Source organism: Alligator mississippiensis, chromosome 11 (assembly GCF_030867095.1).
Source record: "Alligator mississippiensis isolate rAllMis1 chromosome 11, rAllMis1, whole genome shotgun sequence".
Lineage (NCBI taxonomy): Eukaryota > Metazoa > Chordata > Crocodylia > Alligatoridae > Alligator > Alligator mississippiensis.
Window position 1 is genome coordinate 19,256,260 of NC_081834.1, and position 24,572 is coordinate 19,280,831.

The 24,572-nt window shown below is 47.2% G+C and overlaps 1 protein-coding gene across 1 annotated transcript in view; it reads left to right on the top strand.

Moving 5' to 3' along the window:
• ATP8B4 (ATPase phospholipid transporting 8B4 (putative)) overlaps positions 1-24,572 on the top strand; it is a 200,904-nt gene that overhangs the window by 28,146 nt on the left and 148,186 nt on the right. The window contains 2 exon segments of the mRNA XM_019477374.2: positions 3,867-3,934; positions 16,174-16,232. Coding sequence (XP_019332919.1) covers positions 3,907-3,934; positions 16,174-16,232 — 87 coding nt within the window. The 5' untranslated portion in view covers positions 3,867-3,906.

A 24,572-nucleotide genomic window follows, 5' to 3' on the forward strand; every position in this document is an offset into this window, starting at 1 on the left:
AAGCTGCACTCAAGCCCCGGCCTCTGCTGGTGGGTGGCACCTAGAGCCCGTGGGGCCAGATGTCACCTCTCCCGGGGAACGTTGAGCGGAAGCAGCCCTGCCCGGCATGGCAGAGCAGGCCTGGGGTGAGCTGTGCTTGGGCCTGGCAGCTGTGGCAGTGGCTCTGGCCACCATGCAGCACTGGGTTGGCAGGCAGGCCTGCTTCCACCCAGTGTTCCCTGCAGTGCCAGAGCAGAGGCCAATCTCTGCCCCTGGGGGATGGAGCCTGGCCATAGGAGCAGTGTATGTGGGTGTGTGTGTATGTGCACGTACATGTGCATGTGCGCATGTGTGTACCAGGAGGCCAGATGTCTGGCCCAGCTGCAGGGAGCATGTGTGTGCGTGTGCTCCCTTGGACCAGGGAGAGCACATGAACTCTGTCCAAGTTTGCAGATGACACAAAGCTATGGGGAGAAGTGGACATGCCAGAGGGCAGGGAACAGCTGCAAGCAGACCTGGACATGTTGGACAAGTGGGCAGAAAACAACAGAATGCAGTTCAACAAGGAGAAATGCAAAGGGCTGCACCTAGGGAGGAAAAATGTCCAGCACACCTACAGCCTAGGGAATGACCTGCTGGATGGCACGGAAGTGGAAAGGGATCTTGGAGTCCTAGTGGAGTCCAAGATGAACATGAGTCGGCAGTGTGACGAAGCCATCAGAAAAGCCAATGGCACTTTATCGTGCATCAGCAGATGCATGACGAACAGGTCCAAGGAGGTGATACTTCCCCTGTATCGGGTGCTTGTCAGACCACAGTTGGAGTACTGCTTGCAATTCTGGGTGCCACACTTCGAGAGGGATGTGGATAACCTGGAGAGGGTCCAGAGAGGGCCACTCGTATGGTTAAGGGCCTACAGACCAAGCCCTACGAGGAGAGACTGGGGCACCTGGACCTCTTCAGCCTCCGTGAGAGAAGGTTGAGAAGCGACCTTGTGGCTGCCTATAAGTTCATCACGGGGGCACAGAAGGGAATTGGTGAGGTTTTATTCACCAAGGCGCCCCCGGGGGTTACAAGAAATAATGGCCACAAGCTAGCAGAGAGTAGATTTAGACTAGACATTAGGAAGAACTTCTTCACAGTTCGAGTGGCCAAGGTCTGGAACGGGCTCCCAAGGGAGGTGGGTGCTCTCCCCTACCCTGGGGGTCTTCAAGAGGAGGTTAGATAAGCATCTAGCTGGGGTCATCTAGACCCAGCACTCTTTCCTGCCTATGCAGGGGGTCGGACTCGATGATCTACTGAGGTCCCTTCTGACCCTAACATCTATGAATCTATGAATCTAGGGGGTCTATTTCCCCTTCCCTCCCATCTCCCACCTGGGGACCTCAGTCGGGGCCTGCCTGGTCAGGCGGAGCAGCCCCTGTCAGGGTAACCTCCACATCTTGCTGCTACAACAGCAGGGGAGGGGGCATGGACAGAGCCATCTGGCTGGCATAGCCCCACCATCTGCCTGCCTTGCCCGCGGCTGGTGTTAGAGGGCTGAGATGGCCCAGCCTGTGGGTGCTGCTGAGGGCAGGCTCAGAGGGACGAGTCCAAGCTGGGCTTTGGGGGTCAGGGCTCTTCCCAACTGGCTGCGGCTCTGTGACAGCCCAGCCATGTGGCAGGGGTGATGGCTGGCCAGGCAGCAGGCTGCCTGGGCTGGCTCAGAGCCACCGGCAGGCCAGAGCCTGGCAGCTGCCTGCTGTGGGGCTCACGTGCCTGTAGCCACTGCCACACCCCGTGTCCTGTGCAGCAGCTGGCCAGCTGTAGCCTCAGCACAAGCTGTATCTCTCCCTTACCTCCAGCTGCTGTTGCCACTGCTGTTGCTGCTGCCGCTGCCGCCACTGCCCCTTTTGCACCGCTCTGGGTGGATAGGCGGGAAGCTTTAGCTTGGCGGCTTCTGTGCAGCACTTGGAGCTTTGGCTCCTCCTCCTGGATGCCTTCCATCTGCTCTGCCCACCTGGCACAATGAACAGCCCCTGCAGGTAGGCAGAGTGGGTGCAAGGTATCCAGGAGCTGGACCTGGATCTCCATGCACTTAGCAGAAGCTGCCGGGCTGAAGCTTCCCCCTGCTGCTGCCTGAAACAGTGCTGCAGGAGCCACAGCTGGAGGTGAAGGGAGCCCATTCAGCCTTGCTGGCCCCTAATGGGGCTGTTCCTGGTGCAGCTGCAGCCAGATGGGTGCTACTGTGCTCCCCTTGCCTCCAGCGGCGGCTCCTCCTTCCACTATTGCCCCTGTTGTGTCATTCTGGGCAGCAGGGAGCAAGGGGCTAAGCTTCAGCCCAGTGCCCAGCACATGGAGATGCAGGTCCAGCTCCTGCTCCTGGATGCCTTCTGCCCACCTGCAGGGGCTGCTTATCATGCTGGGTAAGTGGAGCGGATGGGAGGTGCCCAGAAGCTGGAGTCAGAGCTCCATGCGTTGGGCAGAAGCCACCGAGCTCAAGCTTCCCGCTTGCCCGTTCAGAGTGGTGTGGAAAGGGCAGGGGTGGCAGCAGCAGCTGGAGGCGAGGGAGGCAGAACAGCATGCAGCTTGTATTGCAGCTGAAGCTGGCTGGGTGCTGCACAGGACAGGGGGTGTGGTAGGGGCTGTGGGCATACAAGACCTCACAGCATGTGGCTGCTGGGCTCCAGGCCTGCTGATGCCTCTGAGCTGGCCTGGGCAGCCCAATGCCTGGCGAGTTGCTATGCCCGCTGCAGGGCTGGGTTGTCACGGAGCCATAGCCGGCTGGGAAGGGCCCTGGTCCAATGGCCTGGCCTGGGCAGGCTCTGCTGGGTCCTTCCCAGCCAGCTGCAGCTCCATGACAGCCCAGCCCAGCCTGGGTTTGGGTTGCGGGGAGCAATCCAGCTGCACAGCTCCTGCGGCCCCAGCCTAAACCACAGCCTGCTGGGAAGGGCCCAGTGTCCTGTGGCTCAGCTTGGGCTGACCTCTCTGCATTTGCCCTCAGCTGGTCCAAGACCAATCCCATGTGCTGACTCCAGCCCTGTGCTCTGCGTGAGGTGCTTGGGCTGGAACCTGTGTTGTGCACACTTCAGGCAGCACAGGGGGTCAGTGCCTATCTCTGTAATTCTCAACCAGGGTAACTTTCAAGGGTGTTGAGATGCCACATGATGTTAGCAGTGTTAGGTTGACAAACATGATTCACAAGGTAAACTCAGAGATTTTACCTAGGATTCCACAATCCTGACCTGTTGTAGTCCTTCTGAGTTCTTCCCAACAGATGAACTTTTCTATTTTTTGTTGTCTCAACTAAACTGGCATTTTTCGAAGGATACCTTGAGTCTGTCAAGGGGTGCCTCAAGTCTAAAAAGGCTGAGAAGCACTGGTCTGTCTTAACTAAAATCGCAAATATTTTGTATGTATTGGAGGATTTTTTTTATTGACTTGTTTGCAGATACACTGAAACTTACAGAATATTTTGGGTACACAGTGTTGTAAATGGGAGAGATGTTGCAAAAGGAGGATGTTTTAATATTGTCTTGGCATTGTTTTATTAATCAGTTGTTTTTCTGTGATCTTTTGCTGTCACGTATGGGACAGATCTTCTCTTGGATATGTAAGGATATGCACGTGACCCAGAACAGAATGAAAACCAAATTATTTGCATGAATTTATCTAGTTGTTTTTACTAACTTATTAATAATACATAAATGGTTATGCAGAAGGTGAAACAGTAGGTTAACTTGATGTGACATAAATACACAAATACCATAGGCTAAACTAATTCCTAGTTCAGCTCCAATGAAGTGAAATAACTTATTCTAGGATTAAATGTGATCCTTTGAAATAAGGAAACATAGAACAATGCAAGGTTCTGTGTCTAAAGGCCTGTATTTTATTCATTCATGTAGGCTGACAGGTGGTGCTCTACGAAAACTAACCAGAGTGAGGATGTTTTGCAGGGAAAAGAAAATAGTAGGTAAGTGACCTGTTGTTTTGTATGTATACGTGAGCACATGTAACAGGAAAAATATGAAGTGTTTGTCATTTAAATGTTTTGATATAAATGTTGATTTTGCAGAGACGAAATGGTAAGCAATTAATCTTTTTTCTGATGTGTACTTGCAGTAAAAATGGAAAATTGCTCTTAGGTTAAAATGGTTTCTTTTGTAAAGCAGCAGACAGGCAGAAAGAGTGAATGTAGATCACATGTTTACCTGTGAAGATCACTGTATCATAGAAATGCACTGCTGGATAGCATATGCATTTTCTCTTTTCAAAGTGTGGAAACCCAGCCTATATATATGAATTTCTCACATTTTATTTTGTGGTACTTTGAACATTTTAAGTCAGCTAGCTAAAGCTCTCTAAACTCAAGAATGTTACAAAATGTGTTTCATTCTCTTCCATTGATTTCTGATTGTAAAATGAGGATAGTCATGAAAACTGCAGATAAGTTTCGAATGACAAACTAATCTTGAGCTAGATCACTTTTAGTACAAGAATCCTTGAGGACACAATAGCAACCAGTCTTCTAACTGCTCCTGCTGCACTTTTTTTTGCCCTCTGGAGTGGTGGTTATGAGAAAAGGACAGGTCTGACTGCAGCAAACACTACTGGCCATAAGATTCTGGTCTGAAGTTTATAGGACACATGCACACCAGAGATGGAGTACATATACACAACTAAAACCCCACCATGTGTTGTTCCTGGAAATAACTATTTTCCTTTTACTTTCATATTCCTGTAGTATCTTATGAATTGTGCATTGGAATGTGAAGACCATTTATTCTCACAGGGTGTAACACACTACATGCTGAATATCTGCAATATACTATTCTGAACATAAATTTAATAGTACACGTATTATCAGTGGGAATCTTCAATAGTAGAAAAAAAGTATATAACTAATATAAGAGCACTCAAGGTAATTGCTTATGTATAATAAAATACCCAAGTAACTGTGTGACACTGTTTCACCCCTTTGTTTGTTATAATGTTGCTATTTTTGGTGTATGCATTAAGTTTAATATTTGGGGTTTTGGACTTCATTAGGAAGAGAAATGGATAAAACCATGAAGGCCTGTAGATTGAAAACCCACCTGAAGGGACACATTAGCATCTCCTAGTATAACAGTTTATACCATTCATGCATATGGTCAGAGTCAGGTTTTGTCATAGATTTATAGATTTTCTTAGACATTAGGGCTGGAAGGGACCTCGGAAGATCATCGAGTCCAGCCCCCTGCCCAAAGGGCAGGAAGTCAGCCGGGTTCATAGGATCCCAGCAAGCTGAGCATCCAGTTTGCTCTTGAAGGTGTTCAATGTGGGTGCTTGAACCACCTCCGGTGGCAGGCTGTTCCAGACCTTGGGGGCTCGGACAGTAAAGAAATTCTTCCTTATGTCCAGCCTGAAACGGTCTTGTAGTAGTTTATGACCATTTGACCTAGTCGTCATCCCTTGGGGCGCTCTGGTGAACAAACATTCCCCCAGATACTGGTGGTCACCCCTGATAAACTTGTAGGTGGCCATCAGATCACCCCTGAGCCTGCGCTTTTTCAGGCTAAAGAGCCCCAGGGCTCTCAGCCTGTCATCGTAGGGTCTGCTTCCCTGACCTCTGATCATGCGCGTGGCTCTTCTCTGGACTCTCTCAAGCTTCTCCACATCCTTTTTGAATTGTGGAGCCCAAAACTGGACACAGTACTCCAGCTGCGGCCTCACTAAGGCCGAGTACAGGGGGAGAATGACGTCCCGGGATTTGCTTGAGAAGCATCTATGGATGCAAGCCAGCGTTTTGGTCACTTTACTAGCTGCCGCATCGCATTGCAGGCTCATGTTCATCTTGTGGTCAATGATGACCCCCAAGTCTCTTTCTTCCATAGTGCTAGCCAACATAGCACTGCCGAGCCTATAAGGATGCTGCGGGTTTTTCTTCCCAAGGTGGAGAACCTTGCATTTATTGGTGTTGAACACCATCAGATTCTCGTCCGCCCACTTGCTGAGCCTGTCCAGGTCAGCCTGGATCATCCACCGTCTTCTGGTGTGAATGCTTTGCCCCAAAGTTTGGTGTCATCAGCGAACTTGGCCAGTCTGCTTCTGACTCCAGTGTCCACATCATTAATGAAGATGTTGAACAGTATGGGTCCAAGGACAGAGCCCTGGGGGACCCCACTGGTCACAGGACACCACGATGAGTGACTTCCATCAATTACTACCCTCTGGGTCTGACCCCAGAGCCAGTTTTCCAGCCAGTGGATCGTGGAGGATCCAAGGCGACAATTGGCCAGTTTCTCCAAGAGGTGATTATGGGAAACCAGGTCAAAGGCTTTTTTGAAGTCAAGATATATGACATCAATCTCTTCTCCCTTGTCCAGGTGATAGGTCACCTGGTTGTAGTAGGAAATGAGATTGGTCAAGCAAGACCTACCCGCAACAAACCTGTGCTGGCTATCCCTTAAGATGTTGGCGTCGGCCAGTCCGTTAAGCATGGTCTCTTTGATAAACTTTTCTAAGATCTTCCCCAGGATAGAAGTCAGGCTAATGGGCCTATAGTTAGCCGGATCCACTTTCCTTCCTTTCTTGAAGATAGGCACCACGTTGGCCTTCTTCCAGTCTTCGGCACTACACCAGAGCGCCAAGAGTTTTCAAAGATCCGCGCTAGAGGCTGGGCTATGATGCTCGCCAGCTCCTTGAGTACCCTGGGGTGAAGATTGTCAGGGCCGGCTGACTTGAAGGTATCCAGCTTCTCAAGATGTTCCTTCACGAAGTCAGCATCAATGGAGGGCAGGGGATCACCCTCATCCGGACTTCCCTGTCCCGTAGCGGGCATGGGCGTCCCATGGGACTGATGAAAGACCGACGCAAAGTACCTATTTAATAGGTTGGCTTTTTCCTGGGCGTCAGTTGTCAGTTGCCCCATCTGGTTCAGCAGGGGTCCAACGTTGCCCCTGCTTTTCCTCCGGCTCCCCATATATCTGAAAAAGGACTTTTTATTGTCCTTGATGCTCAAAGCTAGCTGGAGTTCAGTTGCAGCCTTGGCTTTCCTGGTCTGGTCCCTACAGGACCGGACCAGTGCAGAATAATCCTGCTTGGAGGTGACGCCCATCCTCCATCCTTTGTAGGCCTTTCTTTTTAGCCTCAGGAGGTCTGCTAGGTCCCTGGAGAGCCAGGGGGGCTGCTGTGCCCTCTTGCTGCCTTTCCTCCGAGATGGAATAGGCTTAGTTTGTGCATTGAGGATCGCTCCCTTGAGGAGCAACCACTCTTCTTGAACTCCCCTCTCCCTGTGGTCACGGTCCCTTAGGGCCTCACCAACAAGGCTCCTGAGCTTGTCAAAGTCGGCTTTCCTGAAGTCAAGGACTTGCGTGTTGCTGACTGACTTGCCAGCTTTTTGGCGGATGGTGAAGGTGATCAGCTCGTGGTCGCTGTCACCCAGCTTCCCATTGATCACTAGGTCGCCGACTAGGTCATCCCCAGTAGCCAGCACCAGGTCGAGCAGCGCTTTGCCTCTCGTTGGCCCATAGACTTCTTGAGTCAGGTAGAGGTCATCCATGCATGAGAGGAAGCTTTGCGACCCCTCAGATTTTGCTGAGTGATCCTCCCACGAGATGTCCGGGTAATTGAAGTCACCCATGACAACCATGGTCCTGGAGCATGCGGCCTCAGCCAGTTCCCGGGCAACTCCTGGTCAAGCTCAGGACTTTGGGTGGGAGGTCTGTAGTAGACTCCCACCATTGTGTCCCCTGTGTCGTGTTCCCCACGGATTTTAACCCAGAGGGTCTCCTGCCGTCTACCCTGGTCACCAATATTGGCTTGCAGGGACCTTGCAGCTTTCCTTAACATAGAGAGCTACACCCCCTCCCCTTTTCTCTACACGATCCCTCCTGTACAGGGTATAGCCATCTATACCCGTGGTCCAGTCATGGGTGGAGTCCCACCAGGTCTCCGTTATCCCTATGACATCATAATTATTTGCATTGAGCAGGAGGATGAGTTCCTCCTGCTTATTCCCCAAGCTCCTGGCATTTGTGTACAGGCAAGCAAGTGCCCCCTTGGGGGCTCCTTCCTTGCCCACAGATTTTGCCAGGGCTGGGGCAGGGGTGGGCTCCCTTAACTGCCTGGACCTGCTGGCTTTGCAAGGATTGCTCAGCTCCTCCAGCTGGCACGCCAGAGACCCCAAAAGGGAGCAGACCCCACAAGGGGAGGTCACCATGCTCCCAGGCCCCAGAGCCTGAAAAAGGGACAGGCAGCTCCTGCAGCCGAGAGCCAGGGGCTCTGTCTGGGTGGCCGTCTCTGAGGTGCCAGAGGGGGGGGCCGCGGAACCTGAGGGGACCCTCGGGGTGCGGCGCGTGCCCATCCGTGTCATGCCTCTGAAGGCTGGCTACGGCTGGGACTGTCTACCCTGGGGGGTGCGCTGGCAGGGTCCTGGGCCCTCCTGTGCGCCCTCCCGTGCGAACTCCGTGCTAACTCACGCACCGGCAGAGAAGCGCGCCTGTTTGCGCAGCCTGTTCGCACAGCTCCGGTCGCGTGGCTCCCTGGGGGGCTGGGCCAAGTAGGGGCCTGGGCGGGGCTTGGCCCGGCTCCACTCAGCCGCCTCCTCCCACACACACACTAAGGGGTTAGCTCCCTCTCTCCACGGGCCCTGCTTACCTCTGGCTGTGCTGGGGGTCAGCGGGGGGCTCCGAGGCTGCTGCCATCAGGGAAGCTGCTCTTGGGCAAAAGGGGGCCCTGCCTGGGGTTGGGGGACCCTGCCCTACTGGAGGGGGACAAGTGAGTACCCCCCCTACCTCTCTCTCTCCCTGGGGGGCTGGGCCAAGTAGGGGCCTGGGCGGGGCTTGACCCGGCCCGGCTCCACTCAGCCGCCTCCTCCCACACACACACTAAGGGGTTAGCCCCCTCTCTCCACGGGCCCTGCTTACCTCCGGCTGTGCTGGGGGTCAGCGGGGGGCTCCGCGGCTGCTGGAGGGTCTCTGGGGGGCTTCGGGGGAGCGAGGGTGCAGCAGGCTTTCACCTGCGTGTCTCTCGCCGCTCCTGCGTCTAACTGGGGCTTTTTCCCTGTCGGCGGGCCCTTTTAAACTGCGCGCATCAATGTCTGATGTCTTCAGCTGGTGGGTTCGCCGCCAAGTATGCGTGGAGCCCCCCTGCACTCCTGTGGGATGCTCCGTCCGCCCCAGCATCACAGTGTTCGCAAGCTGCGCCTGGTACCTTGAGATATGTAGAAAAAACATTTAAAGCTACGTCTATGGCTGAATTGCTGATTCTTTGAATCAGCATCAAATCTTCAGATTCAGATTTGTCCAAATCAAATCAGGGACAGTGATCTGAATCAACGAATTGGATCACTGTCCCCAGTTTGGACCGAATCTGGTCTGAATTGAATACAGCCTGTTTCGCACACCCTTAGTGGATAGGTTCCTTAGGTATGGAAGCTTAGGGGTTTCTGAAACTACTATTTGGGGTATGAAGTACAACAAGAATGCTTTTTTTCCTTTTACTTGAGTTCAGGCATATGTATTATGGTCTTGTTAGAGGACAATCTGGGACAACCTTGTGGCCTATCGATTCAGCTGCCTAATTGTCCATAGCAATCATCGTTGATTGAGAGAATGGCTTTTCCTCCCTTCTCTCTTTTGAACGAGCATTCCTTACTTTCAAACAAAAAATCCTGTTCAGCTAAGTAGAGACATTTGGGGAGGTTAATTTGGGTTCAGAATGGCCGCTCAATTTAAACTTAGTTCGTTCTGGTACTGATCTTACACTTATACACCTGGTCTTAGTAGCCGACAGTCGGTCTAAATCTGTAACTGAACAGAAGTTCCATGCACACAAACTGGTTTAAAAATTGCAGAACCTGGTTTAAGATAGACCTGGATCTATGTCATATCAGACTTATTTGGTTTAGGTTAAACTGGTGCATGGAACTTCTGTACACTTTCCCTGTGCAGCCCTGTGGCTGGGAAAACCTAGGCACTGACCCCAGCTCCAGGGCTGCTCTTTTAATCTCTCCCATTCTTTTCACCTCTCCCTTGAGCCATTGCTTGCTCCACCTGCCCTGTCCCTTGCTCCACTCCCCTTCTCTCCAGCCTATCAGCCCTCTCAACTCCCATCTCACAAGCTACTTGGGGTGCAGCCTCTTCAATCAACGCTCGCCACTGCCAGAGCTGAGGAAGTAAGCCTGGGTAGGGAAGGGTTGGGAGGGATGGGGGTATAGGTTCACTGGGGAGGGACGCAACCCCACCAGCAGGTTGCGCCAGTCCTGTCCACTCCACCTATGTGTTCATAGACTTCATAGATGTTAGAGCTAGAAGGAACCTCGTGAGATCATTGGGCCCAACTCCCTGCCAAAGGGGCAGGAAGTCAGCTGGGGTCAGATAAGGTAAGCATCCAGGTGTTTCTTGAACGTATTCAGAGTAGGTGCTTGCACCACTTCTGTGGAGAGTCTAATCCAGACTCTGGAGACTTGGACGGTAAAGAAGTTTTCCCTTATGTCCAGTCTAAAACAGTCTTCCAGCAGTTTGTGACCATTAGACCTTGTCTTCCCTTGGGGTGCCCTGACGAACAGATGCTCTTCCAGTTCCTGATACATGCCCCTTGTATACTTATAGGCTACCATCAAGTCATCTCTGAGCCTTCTTATCAGGCTGAGGAATCCCATGCCTCTCAGCCTCTGCTCATAAGGCCTACTCTCTTGACCTCTAGTCATGTGCGTGGCTCTCCTCTGGACTCTCTCAAGCTTCTCCACATCTTTTCTAAAGTGTGGAGCCCAGAATTAGATGCAGTACTCAAGCTATGGCCTTACCAATGCTGGGTAAAGCAGGAGGATGACTTCTTGGGTTTTGCTTGAGATGCATTGGTAGAGGCAAGCCAGAGTTTTATTTACTTTGCCGGCTGTGGCATCACATTGGTGGCTCATGTTCATCTTGTGGCTCATGTCCACCCTCAGGTCATGCTTGCCCCACACCCCTCACAGGTAATGCCACTCCCCTCATCCTTTGGCAGACCTCCTAACCCTCCTGCTACCCCCACTCCTGCTTTACCTGATATTGGGCAGCCATTTTGAGTCAATTTAACTTCCCCCTACCATCCCCAAATGTCTGTACTTAGCCCTTGTGGCAGTTGGAATGCAAACATATTCAAGTATTAAAGGTTTCTCTATCATCATCAAACACTCTGCCTTATCCTCCTTTTGTCTTGCATTTTGCTTCCAGCCTGTATGTTTAGGGTTCTGGTATTTTACAAATTTATGATTTTTTGCTGCTACTGTTCTGAATCATACCTTCTACTGCACACCCCCAGGCTCTGCTGAACTTGTCTTTGTCAGCCAGTGGCCTACAAGGGAAGTGGGATTAATTTCAACAATATGGGAGGAGTTATGTGGCCAGTCCAGGAAATGTTGCAGTGCTAAAAATTAACTTAGTACCAGACTTCTAAGCTATATTGACAGCCAAGAGACTGGTATAATCCAAGTGCTGTAACAAACAGTATTGAAGGCAATGGTCATATCCTGATACTTCAATGGGTGACTATTATTTATCTTCTGTTGGGGCCAATTATGAAAGTTGGGAGTTCTTTGAACAAACTGAGGGGGGGAGGGCTTTGAGGGTGTAACAATTTGAAACAGCAAATGATATTTCTAGGTCTTTGGTTTTGGCAACTATGATGGTTCAGTAATTTGGGCATGAAATGAGAATCACACTCAATTTAGTGCTTACTCTGCTCTAGCCTTCATTTCTTCAAGTTTCCATTTGTGCTTTCTAACTCAGGCATCCATCTCTTCAGTGGGAGGAATATAAACTGAAACTTTGTTTGATCAGATATTTTAGCTTTCTCACTTCTTCCTTGGAAACAAGATGCCACTTAGTCATAACACTTGCATCTCTTCAATTCATTTGTTTTGCTAATAGCTATAAAATGTGGTATAGTTTGTGCTTTTTCTGTTTCCTATTGTATTTCTCTTCGCTACAACCATTTAACTATATGGACTCTACTCACTGACAAGCATGCTTATCTTGAAAGTCTCACAGCGTGAATGCTGGTTTTTTCAGAGTTCTGTAAACTTTGTAAAAATGGTATTTTGCATTGTTTGGGATCACCACATCTTTTGCTGTCCAAGTCCTGGAGATGGTTTAATATTCAAAATGCAGAACTTTAACAGCTCAGAATTCATGTGTGTTTCCATTATGAAGACAAGAGACCTTTTGAAAAATTTAGATCTAGGTTTGAATTTAATTCACTTCTGATGTTTGAGATGTTCAGATCTAGAATTTTGGTTTAGTCTAATCTTTATTAACATTTTGTAGCAAGCCAGAGAATCATCCAGTAGAAATCTTCCACTTCCTAAAAAAAATAAAAACAAAATCTGTTCTGGAGACATAAGCAGCTATGGAGAATTTGAATTATTATATCAGGGTGTTGTTTTCTGTAATTTTTTTTGTCTGTAGTTTCAAGGACACAGAATTCTGGATGGGAGAATATTTACCAAACAGATTATTAAAGCAAAACTTTAAAATCCCAGTTTAACCAATTGCGTGATGTTTAATTTACTGCTTTAGGTACATATTGCAAAATGCCCATACAATGGTGCGAACTGCTTGAACTGCTAGCATGATGTTGCTGTGCACTGGTGTTGAGGCAATGGTGTACAGCAAAGGGTTTTATGGATATAGAAACAATCTCACCTGTGGCAAAATCAGATGCACTTTGCAAAGGTGAATAAAATTAGTTCAGTTTATGATAGCATAAGAGTGATGTTATAGCCGTGGTCCAGAAATTATGCAAGAGGCAAGGATTTCTTAGGATGGTATCTTTTTTTGGACCAACTATATAGTTGGATTAAGTTAGACAAGCTTTTGAAAGTAAAACATTCTTCCTCAGGTCTTTGTCAGGTCTGAGGAAGAATGCCTTACGTTTAGAAGCTTGTTTAACTTTATCCCAAATACATAGTTGGTCCAATAAAAGATATCATTATAAGAAGTCCTTGCCTTTCACTTCAGTTTGAGGCAATTTTTAGGATTCTATTGAATTAAACGCACTATGCCAATGTAAATCATTTTCATTATTAAATAAGTGTGGATAGGTTAAAATTACTGTCCTCTAAGATTTCTTAAACTGATTAGATCGTTTTGATCAGATATGTATCCACATTTTGAACCCCTCCAAATTTAATGATCAGTTGAAAAATTAAGAGTTGTGTTTGAATTGAACTTATCTAACAACAGAAGGTATGGGGAGTTAGATATGGTTTTGATTAATCTCTGCTTAGATTTTGCCTTGACTTGTACTCTGCAGTCTGAGAGCTGTTTGTGATATTGCCCTTCTTCTATGGCAGTGTAGCTTGCAGCTGTGCATTAATGTATCCTTTCTCTCCACTTAGTACCAGAAATGTTAAGTGTTCCATCCTGGTTGTGTACAGAATATATTGCATTTAATTAAAGAAAATCCTCACGTAATTCTTCAGTCCCTCATGTCCTGAATCAGTCGCTTGAATTCCTCTGGCTGTCCACTATGTGTATTCCTATCCTGCTGCTTTCATTAGTGAATCTATTGATGGTTTTACTTTGATTTCCCTTTTAATGCATTTGGGAACATGATAAAAGTTTGTTCACGTATTAGTAAGCCTGGTAAACACCAACTACTGTATGAGAATTTGAGTGTAGCAACATCCATCTCTGCTTACCGGCAAGGAGGAGTGGGCAGACTAGGTATTTGTAGAGGGGATTGAAGGAGATTTCTGTGCTCACTTTCATGAGCATACCTTGAGCCATAGCAGTGTGGCTTTTTTGCTTGTTTGTTGAACTCTGGTAATCCTTGTAGCCAACTGAGAGGTGTGCAACTGCAGATTAGTCACTTGCAGGGACTGGGGTATTTGAATCTGTGTACTTAAAGACTCTTTTACAGCTTTTTGCCTAATATATCAGGGGACAGAGTGGACTTTCTCTTGCTAATAAGATTTAAAATGAGAGTAACTTTATGCCTATCTGTTCCTTTTCTTTCTTCCTTCTTAAGCTCTCCTCTTTTATAGGTAGGCTGGTTATTAATAATCGTACCACCATACTGTAACCATAACATTATAGATGATAAACATCCACCTGCACTTTGCATTTCAATTTTCTACTATATCTCTGTGTATTCTTGGGGGTCTCCTAACTGGTGGGCCTGTGTCAGTCAGCAGGAGATGGGACAGCATAAAAATTAGTACCTTTGTACAGTCTTCTCACATCCTAGGATGATCTTGTTGGCCATTTTCTCTTTGGTTTCTGGAATGCTATTCACACCCCAGAGCCTGAAAAGTGTTCTCCCCCTCCTGAAACCACTCCCCCCCTCCACCAGTACATATTCTTGAAGTCCTTTGGACCCTCTTTCTAGGTGCATTTCTAAGAGTTCAGGAAGGTGCTTCCTCTTTAATGTAGGAACTTACAGTTCTTGATCCCAGGGATCTTCTCCTTTCCAATGACTCTTTCCAGTATTTTGAAACCATCTCTTTCTGCCTTAGAAGGCTAATACCTCATTGCAGACAGAAAACATATTTTGTTGAGGCAGCAGGAATATTGCCAATGTCGAGTATTAAAAAAGGCTCCAAAAGGCTCCAAAATTAAGAAATTGGATTGAAAAATAAAGAGATTTTTTAATCTGGGTTCTCATTTTTTTCTTTCCTAAGTTTTCTGTCTCCAGCGTTCATGTTTTCAATCTTTTCTTTGCAAGTAGAAGGATTAGAAATGTAAGTGCTTTTCAAATGAAAACGGAGATTCTCATGTGTCCTTATGACCTCAACACCTGGAACTTTTAGAAACATATCATGTTGCAAGACTCATGATAAACTTACGATGTTTCCTAGCAGTGCATCTGACACTTTCTAGAGCAGTGTTTTAATTTTTTTAAATTAAAAATATGCTCATATTTTTCTAAGATAAGGCATTTTACACCAGTCTGAAAAGCATTTATTTCTGTTCCTTAGTTATTATTCCCCATGTTGTAAGAACTCCTTCATTTTAATTGACTTTTGTTTTATGCTTTGTACAATTTACCTCTGCCACTTTGCTGTGGAAATGCATAACATCCTGGTAGAACAACTTGAAATGCAAATGCAAGTGTGTGTTAGGCACATGAATCAGTATTTTGCCCCTTGACCCTGCTCCTTAGAAAAAATCACATTAAAAGCTTTAGTAGGGTTGGAGTGTTGTTGCTGTGATGGTCCAGGAAATGTAGGAGAGGCAAGGATTTTTAGTGATATCTTTTAATGGACCAACTGTATAGTTAGGAGAGCTGTTGGACAAGTGTTTGGGCATCAAGTACACTTCCTCAGATCCTAAACAGTATGCAGGGAGGTATTGCACTGGCCATATTCCTTTTTCAATCAGACATGCCTGTCTAGAAGTGCATAAGGTTGCTTGCTCAAGGTTGCTTTCACTCAAGTAATGAGGATGTGGTTTCATGGTCGCCTGCTGCTCTGAGAATGAGTCTTCTGTGCCCTCTGTATTTCCAGTGCAAATGCAATCTCACCAGTATGTTAGAATTTATTAGTCAAAGACTAACTTTCATATAAAAAAATTAAAGGACAGACACGTGCACATGCTTAGGGGCACGTTTCTCACAGAACAACCACTCCCTTTCTAATCTCACTACCCTTGTGTTCAAGGGCTTAACACCTTTAAAAGGCAAACTTGGGAACAAAAATTCATAAGTTGGCTAGACACTAAGAACCAAGGACTAAATATCGGTATTGGTTTTACGGCACATTATATTTAGCCCAACTCCTGAATTCCTTCCACACAGGAAAGATGAGAATGACCTCCTCTCTTTTGATAGGCCTTGATCTCCCAGTAAGCAGTAGGCCTGTGCAAAGCAGCTAGTATTTGCTTTGGATTCGGCCGATTCAGGGGACAGTGATTCAATTTGGTGATTTGAATTACTGTCCTGATTTGATTCAGCCAAATCTGATTTGGAGATTTGGCTGCTACTGGATCTCCGAATCACCTAGGCCCACCCCCCGCCCACTCTCCCAGCCCAGCAGTGACTGCCCCACCCACCTGGAAACAGCCATCTCAACCACATGTATAACAGGGAATTGTCTAAAGGGCCTGAAAATAAGCTTTTAAAGAGATGACATATAGTAATATTTGGTACACTGGTCAATCCCATAGCCAGTTAAGTGTTGTTTATATCCTGATTACAAATGTTTTCATTAGCTTTTAATTATTATGGGTTTTTCCCCCTATTTTTCAGAGGAGGAGCGGAGAGTAAAAGCCAATGATCGTGACTATAATGAAAAATTTCAGTATGCGGTAAGTTGCTGTTATAATGTTGCATAGTAATGGGCATATACTTACAGCTTGTTTGAGTTACCTTGTGGAAATCTGTGAAAGGAAAGGTTAAATAGTTCTCTATTTCCATGAATTAATTTTAGGGAAACAATTCCCTTGTTTGTTAATGGCAGTTGCATTATAATGGAAAGAAGAATCCAAATGTGTATTGGTATTGCCTGAGGAAGGATTGATATTTGGATTTAATCTTAAACAGGAGCCTGCTATTACTAATATTTTGTTAGTACCCAGTAGACCAGGGGTGGGCAAAATACCGCCCGCCAGGCGATTTCATTTGGCTCGCAGGTGGGTGCCTACCAATTCACTGTATCTGGCCTGGTCCTGGGCTGCCCCTGCTGTGCTTGCATGGGGCTGAGCCCTGCTCACTCCCATGGGGGCAGCACATGGGGGAGCATGGGGCCCATGCCAGTGCCCTGAGGCCGGGGAGGCAGGAGTGTGGAGCTTGAGCTGGTGGGGGCTCAGGGTCTGCTTGGCTCTCATCACGTGGGGCTCTTGTGCAGTTCCCAGTTTCTCTGCCCTAGCCTCATGCCTCTGAGGGGAGCCCCACATGATGAAGTTGGCGGCCCAGCCCCAGTCACTGCTACATGCTATGGAGCCAGGCCAGCTCCACCCCTTTCCCTGCTGCCCCAGTCAAGTTCAATGACCTGCACCACCAGCTTCATCATGCGGGGCTCCCCCCAGCAGTGCGGGGCTTGGGCACATGATGCCCTACATGATGGAGTCAGCGGCCCGGCCACATGTAGTCCCAGGCTCATTGGGATTGTGTGCCATTGGGGGGCTCTGCCTGTTGCTGCCACTGGTGGCAGGGGCTGTGCGCAATAGCGGGGTGTTTATAGGGGAGACCTCACACACACCCCACCATACACATGCACCCATGAACCCCCACACACCTCCCCAGCCACCCCCCTCCATACACCCACAACCCTCATACCCATCCACATCTATATATCCCCACACTCCCCCACATCCCACATCCAAACACACCTATCCACAGCCCCCCAAAACCCCATAACCACACACCCACACCTTCCCTCACACCCCACATATATGAACACCCACACATATACACTTACAGTCCCCACAAACCCCATACCCACCCACACCCCTCTTACAATATACAAGAGTAAGACTTCATCTTGAGCTATTATGCAATCCTCTCTTTATACACAATGCAAATGTACATAAATCAGAACAAATATATATTTTTAAATTGAATTAAAATATGTTATTATAGATGCTTGGTTTTTAATATATAAAGTGTGTTTTTTTTCTGGTTCCAAGATGGCAAACCCTCTTCCCGAAAGGAGTACTTCTGGGGCAAGGGGAGGGACTTCTGGTGGCAAGAATCAGGGTTTAGGGGTGGGACTTCCAGTTCCAAGATGGCAACCAGGGCGCAGGGCACCTGTCAAGAGGTGGGGCTATCCTTACGGCCCATGACATCTCATCAAAACTCATTAAGCTGCCCTTCAGCTTAAATAATTGCCCTTCCCTGCAGTAGACTCTTGGTGAACAATTGAGGGCTGCATGGGTATCCCCACCCCCTGACAGCTGCCCTGCTTTTTGAACGTTGCCCTGACCCTGGTCACCATCTTGGCACCAGAAGTCCTGCCCCTAACACCTGACCTGTGCCACCACAAGTCCCTCCCCTTGCCCTGGAAGTACTCCTTTTGGGGGTTGCCATCTTGAAACTGGACCCCCTTGCCAAATCATAGATTAAAAAAAATCAAATATCTTCTGTAACTTATTAGAATTTTATTAAAAAAAATATTTTTGTCCTGATTTGTGTGTTTCCATGGTGTGTTTGGAGGCGATTGCATAATAGCTCAAAATACATTCTTACTCTTGTATATTTTGTGTTGGGGGAGTACAGAGGTGTATATGGGGATTGTGTGGTTGGGAAGTGGGTGTGGAGTGTGAGGGTTGTGGGAGGGTTTTTTTGTATGTTGGGGGTTTGGTGGGCAGTGGGGAACCAGCCCCGCCCATTTAATCCTATCCTGGTTACTAGGCTGGCACCCATATGATGCAGCATGGGGCTAGTTTGGCCTGACACATGGTTCCGGCTGCAAGGCTGGGGACCGCACAGCATGGAGCCAGCCCGTCTGGCAGCTGGGAACTGTGTGCTGCAGCTGGGACAAGTTGGGCTGGGCTGGCTCTGTGCCGCATCATGCGGGTCACAGCCTTGCGGCTGGGAACCACACAGGGCAGCATGGAGCCAGCCCAGCCTGGCCCCTTTGCACTGCACCGCATGGTTCCTGGCCTCGCAACTGGGAAGTACATGCTGCAGCTGGGATAAGGCGGGCCAGGTTGGCTCTGTGCCATGCCATGCAGGATGGACCCCAACCTTGGAAGTCTTCAAGAGGAGACTGGACAGACACCTTGCTGGGATCATTTGATCCCAGCCTGCTTGGCCCATGTCCTCCTGGCTGGGTTCCAGCTGCAAGGCTGAGACCTGCATGGTGTGGCATGGGTCCAGCCTGGCCTGGCCTGATCCCTCCATGCTGTGCCACATGGGTCCCAGCCTTGAAGTCAGGAACCATGTGCCACAGCTGGAATGAGCTGGGCCAGGCTGACTCCATGCCGTGATGTACAGGTCCTGGCCTTGCAGCCGGAACTGCATGCTGCTGGGAGGGGATGGGATGGGTCAGGCAGGATCAGTGCTGTATCACATAGTTCCTGGCTGCAAGGCTGTGACCTGCATTATGTAGCAGAGCCAGCCCAGCTTGGCTTGTCCTGGCTGTGGTGTGTGGTTCCCGGCTGCATGGTCAGGTGGGTTGGGAACTGGCAATAGGGTCAAACCCAGAGAGTGTTAGTGGACGGGTCTGTATAGTCTTGGCGGGAGGTGGCCGGTGGTGTCCCACAGGATTCGGTTCTTGGCCCTTTGCTGTTCAACATCTCTAGCAGTGGTTTATATGAGTATGTGGAAAGCACGCTGGCCAAGTTTATGGATGATACTAAGTTGTGGGGAAAAGCGGCCATGCTAGAGGATAGGATATGGATCCAAGAAAACCTGGACAAGCTGGAAAGGTTGACTTCCCAAGGAGGTGGTGCAGTCTCCAACCTTGGAAGTCTTCAAGAGGAGACTGGACAGACACCTTGCTGGGATCATTTGATCTCAGCAGTATTCCTGCCCAGAGCAGGACTCGATGATCTTTTGAGGTCCCTTCCAGCCCTTAATTTCTATGATTTCTATGATACGTTACAAAGCAGACAGTGAGGCTGAAAGATACTACACATTTAAGCAGTTTATGCAGTCTATTTGTTACAATATAGGCAATAGATGCATTGGGACTGGCATTTTGTTAATTAAATATATTTTTAACTTATTTGGGATTGGCAGAAGGCACTTCAGAGTGGCATTATATGGACTAACTAATTTAGAGAGGCATAAACTTTTGTAAGCAACAGACTACTTTGTCATGTGCTGTGAATTGACCTGCAGGGAGCTGGAGTTCTAAATAGAAAGGAGAAATTAAATACAAAGGATAGGGAAATAAGCTGTTATTAATGAAAGTTTATGCCTCTCTGAATGAGTCTATAAGGTGCAACTGTACCCTTGTTTTCTGTTAATTTCAGATTAACAAAGCTAACTACCTCTCTCTATCAGGGGTTGCATGTAGACAAATTAGAAAGAGTCCAGCAGAGAGCAATAAGCATGATTAGAGTCCTGGGAAACTTGATTTAGGAGAAAAGGCTGAAAGAATTAGGATTCTTGAGAAGAGAAGACTGAGGGGGAATTTGATAACAGTTTTCAAATACCTGAAGGATGATTATAAAGAGGATGGAGGTAGACTGTTTTCTCTGGACCCAGGGCACAGGACTAGGAACAGTGGTTTCAATATGCAACAGGGGAACTTCAAATTGGATATTGGGTAGAACTTTCTTTCTATGAGGGTGGTTAAGCATTGGAATAAGCTACCCACAGTAGTTCTGGAATCTTTATTCTTGGAAGTTTTTAAGAGCAGGTTGGATACTTTACTGGGATGGTTTAGTCAAGGATGAACTTGCCTTGAATGGGGGTTGGACTGGATGATCACCAGAGGTTCCTTCCAACACTATTATTCTGTGAATGGATGCGAGTGACATTGCATAGCTAGTTGTGTTTGGGGTGTCACTCAAGATATGAACGTGAGAGAGGAGTTTGTGGAGTTAATGCCTTTTTTGCTTCAGACATCATGCTTAGCTAGGGGATGAGCAAAATATAGTCCGGGGGATGAATCTGACCCACCAATCGATTGAATCCAGCCTGTGGGTGGGTTTCTGCCAATTGATCGTATCCGGCCCTTACTTGCCTTCATAGTGCTCTTCATGGGCCTGAGCCCTGCTCACTCTTGCCTGGGAGAATCTGTGCTGTGCTTCTGTTTGCACCTGCCCTGCGCCTGCCAGACAGCACTGTCCTGGCCCTGGCTAGTGAGGATGGCTTTTTTGTTGAGCTGCTGCTATAGGTGCCTGGGTACTGCTCAACTCCCCACATCCCCAGTGGCTCCTGCTCCTCCTCCTGCCCCTGCTTCACCTCTCTATGCAGCAGATAACACAGGGAAGCTGTGGGGATGTACACTGGGCAGCAGATGCCCAGCCAGACAGGGGGTGGGGGGGGTGGGAACGTTGCAGCCAGGTAGCTCCTGCCCCGGCAAACCAGGCTCTTGCTCCCTCAGCTGCCTTCTACCGACTCTGCCTGCTACCTGGTGTGATGAGCAGGGGAAGCCAATCAGTACCAGGGTGGCTGTGGGAGCAGCCCCACCAGGATGCTGTGCATGGGCCGGGGCCAGGGCAGTACTGTCTTGCAGGTGTGGCTGGCGGGAGTGTGACATGGGCTGCCCCAGGTTGGAGCGGGCAGGGCTCTGCCCCATGTAAAGTGTCACAAGGGCAGCCATGGGTCATATGGAGGTGGGGGGGCGGACCGCACCAGCACCTGTACTGCCTAGGTGACCTCTGCTGCATATACTCCCTGCCTGCCCCAGTCAGCTTCCAGGACCTAGCATGTGGGCAGTCCCCCCCCCACAACTCACTCCCACCCTCACCCCATCTCCGCACATTATGCAATTCCCTCTATATACACTACTCAAAAAAAAAAAAAAGTAAATTGGGGCAAAAAATATATTTTTAAATAAAATTAAAATGTGTTATAGTAGACGTTTGATTTTTTTGTATGTAGATTTATTATTTAGATTTGTTTTTTATCTATAATTTGTTAAAATTATATCTTCTGAAGAATTGTGTGTGTGTGGCCCTTGGCAGCTCACTGAAACTCTTTAAGTGGCCCTCCAGCTGAAATAATTGCCCACCCCTGACTTAGCCCATATTCTTCTCTTGAGCTTTGTAATGATATGTTAGGTCAGATATTTTCAACCATTTTTAAGGAGTGTACCCTTTTTGGGTACATTTTTGGTGGAGTGGGGAGGGGGTTGGAGTCAGCCAGATGCGGAGCGGGGGGGGGCGGGGCTTGCATATAGCAGTGGTATCATGGGGTGGTGGATGGTGGTGGCTGCCACTGCATGCGACTTCCCCCCTGACTCCTGTGCCTGGCTGGCTGGGTGGCACCTGTGCAGCCTGCAGAGGGGTGCTGTTGCCCTCACCACCCCGACCAGCTCCTGCTCCTGGGAGGCAGCAGTACGGGGTGGTGGGTGGCGGTGCTCTGTCCCCATCTGTCTGTTTGTAACCCCAGCCCTTTCCCAAGTACTCCTGGGAGTACGTATACCCCCAGTTGACAACCCCTGTGTTAGGTTAAATATTTGAAATCTGGTCATGATTTTTAATGTGTTTGAAGAAGATGACATAGTGGAACACTATGGTTTCTCTTTTTAAAGGCAGTGTTTGCAGATGTTGTTAAAATATGTTTTATTCAAAAAATTGTTTATATGAGAATGACTAAAATAGGAACTTTTCATCCTGGCACGCTTCTTTTAGAAATCCAAGTGTAATTGCATGGTACTGAATGTTAGTCAAGAAGTTGTGGTTGCTTTGATCTTCTTTTAAATTTAATACTTCAGCAGTATAGTCAGATTTACTGACCTGCCATTTGTCTTTCCCTTTACTGTTGTGTTTGTCTGAAGTTAGTAATGCTTTGTTGAGTTTCCTGATGTTGAAAACGATAACAAATAGGATGATAGAACTGAATTAATCATGGAAATGGCCAGTAACTTGCATTTGATACAGGTTTTTTCCGTATTGGTGGTTTCATTTTTGTTTGGGGACATCACCATAGCATCTGTTTATCAATATTTATTTAAAAATATATACTTAAAATATCAAGTAATTATAAATAATTTATTCCTGTAAATAAGAAATAGTAATTATTCTCCCATAAGTATTTGAGCTGTGAAGACCCACAACCAATTAAACAAGCATTATCCTATGTATTGGCTGAAAGACTCTTTGTGGGACACTCCCAGTCATTTATAAACCTGGAGGAAGTCTGAAATGTTTATTATTACTTTTTCTCAGTTTAATGAACAGTAATTTACAAATGAATGCATATATTATATAAACTGAAAGTGTTGCGTGGAGTGGTGTTGATAGTCAACACCAATATCTTTTGTAAAGTAGGTATTTCCATGTGTGTGTTTCAGTATTTTTAAATTGGCGTATCAACCTAGATAGAATACTGTTTACCATGATTGAAAAGTGCTTTCTATTTTGCAGAAAGCATTGTAGTTTCATTGCTCATTCTTCCATATTTAAACAAAGGACTCATTTACAGTTTAGGCTATTGAAGAAAGTATTTTGTAATGTTATACATGTCTGACAGTGGAGAGCCAACTGTTAAATTTGAGTAAATAAATTGCCCATTCCAGGGGTCCTCCATTCCCAATAATGCATCTACCTGGATTTATATACAGGCCTGTAAAACTTGGCTATTTTTCAATTGCTCACTTTTATAATAACCAGTATTTTTTTAAATAAAAAAATGCAAGGATTTTAGAAGAGATGTAGAGTTTAAGGTAAGGAACATTTTGAGTATGATCATTTTGACACCATTTCCTTTAACTATGGACTTTTAAGCCAATATTAAAAAAAATCACTTAGTATTTGAAAACAGTCTTGAACCAAGAGGCCTAGAAAATTAAAAGTTTACATAAAATAAAACATAAATCAAGTAAAAAATTAAAAACCACCTCAGAAAATCAAGGAGGAAAAAGTTAGTTTTGATAGATCCTTTGGAAACACAGGAAATGTGACATTTTATTTCTGGTAATAGACAGTTGACTGTACAAACACTAAACCTATAAATCAAATCAGAGTGAAGTTTACCAAGGTTAACAGTTATAACGCTTCTTGGAAAAACCACCAACTCTAACTGTCCCACTGTGGTTTTGAATCTAGTTTCAGAATTTTACTAATTGTCAAGTGATATGATATATAGTCACTTGAAGAGGAAGCCCATGATATGTTAAGGTTCTTCAGTTGATACTTCACTTAAGTGGCCTGAAATCTAATGTATTTAGGTTTTGTTTCTCTTTCTTTTTCTTTTCTAAGCACTTCCATTAACAATAATGCCATTCAGATTATTCAGAATACAATGATCCTTACTACTAATAAAAATACTAATACTTAATGCTACTTCTTTCTTCTAAGCAAAATCTGTAAATGCTTTAAGGCAGGGGCAGCTGCTGTTTATGGCTTCATGTTCCTGGCATTCAGAGACACCAGAATGGAGGCAGGGGACTCCAGCCTCCAGCTGTGTAGGAAAGAGCAGCACACGATGCTACTATGAAGGGATGCCAGGTGTCACTGCCAAGATCCGGGTTGGTCCTTCCCTGGCTCTGCAGCTGTTGCTCAATTCAGGACTTTGGATTCTCAGTCACTTGGAGGTAACCACTCTCTTGCAGCAGTGCCCTGTTCCCACTGCTCCCCTTCCCCCTGCCTCTATTCTGCACCCCAGGGTGCAAATGCTAGCAGGTATGTCTCTGGGGAACGAGGTTCAGAGCAACACTCTGGGAACATTGGGCCTGCCAGAAAAACTGGCCACCACTGCTCCAAGGCTCATGTTTCCAATCTGGGGATGTAAATGTTCTGTTCTTCCAAACAAGATGGCAGGAAGTTATCAGTATGGAAAGAATTGTGTACTTTTGCAAAGGAACAAAGTAGATGACCACCAACTCTATGTGGGAATTAAGAACTTAAATTGTACAGGGGGAAAGAAAGAGTCTGTACCTTAACTTAATACAGGTCTGTCCCACTGACAGCCAGTGGGACACATGTAGTCTTTGAGGGGTTAACGTGAGGACCCTGGGCTCTTACCAGGCCTTTTCTCCCCTTATTGCTCCAGCTACTGCTGCAACTGGCGTCTCTAGGTTCTCCTTC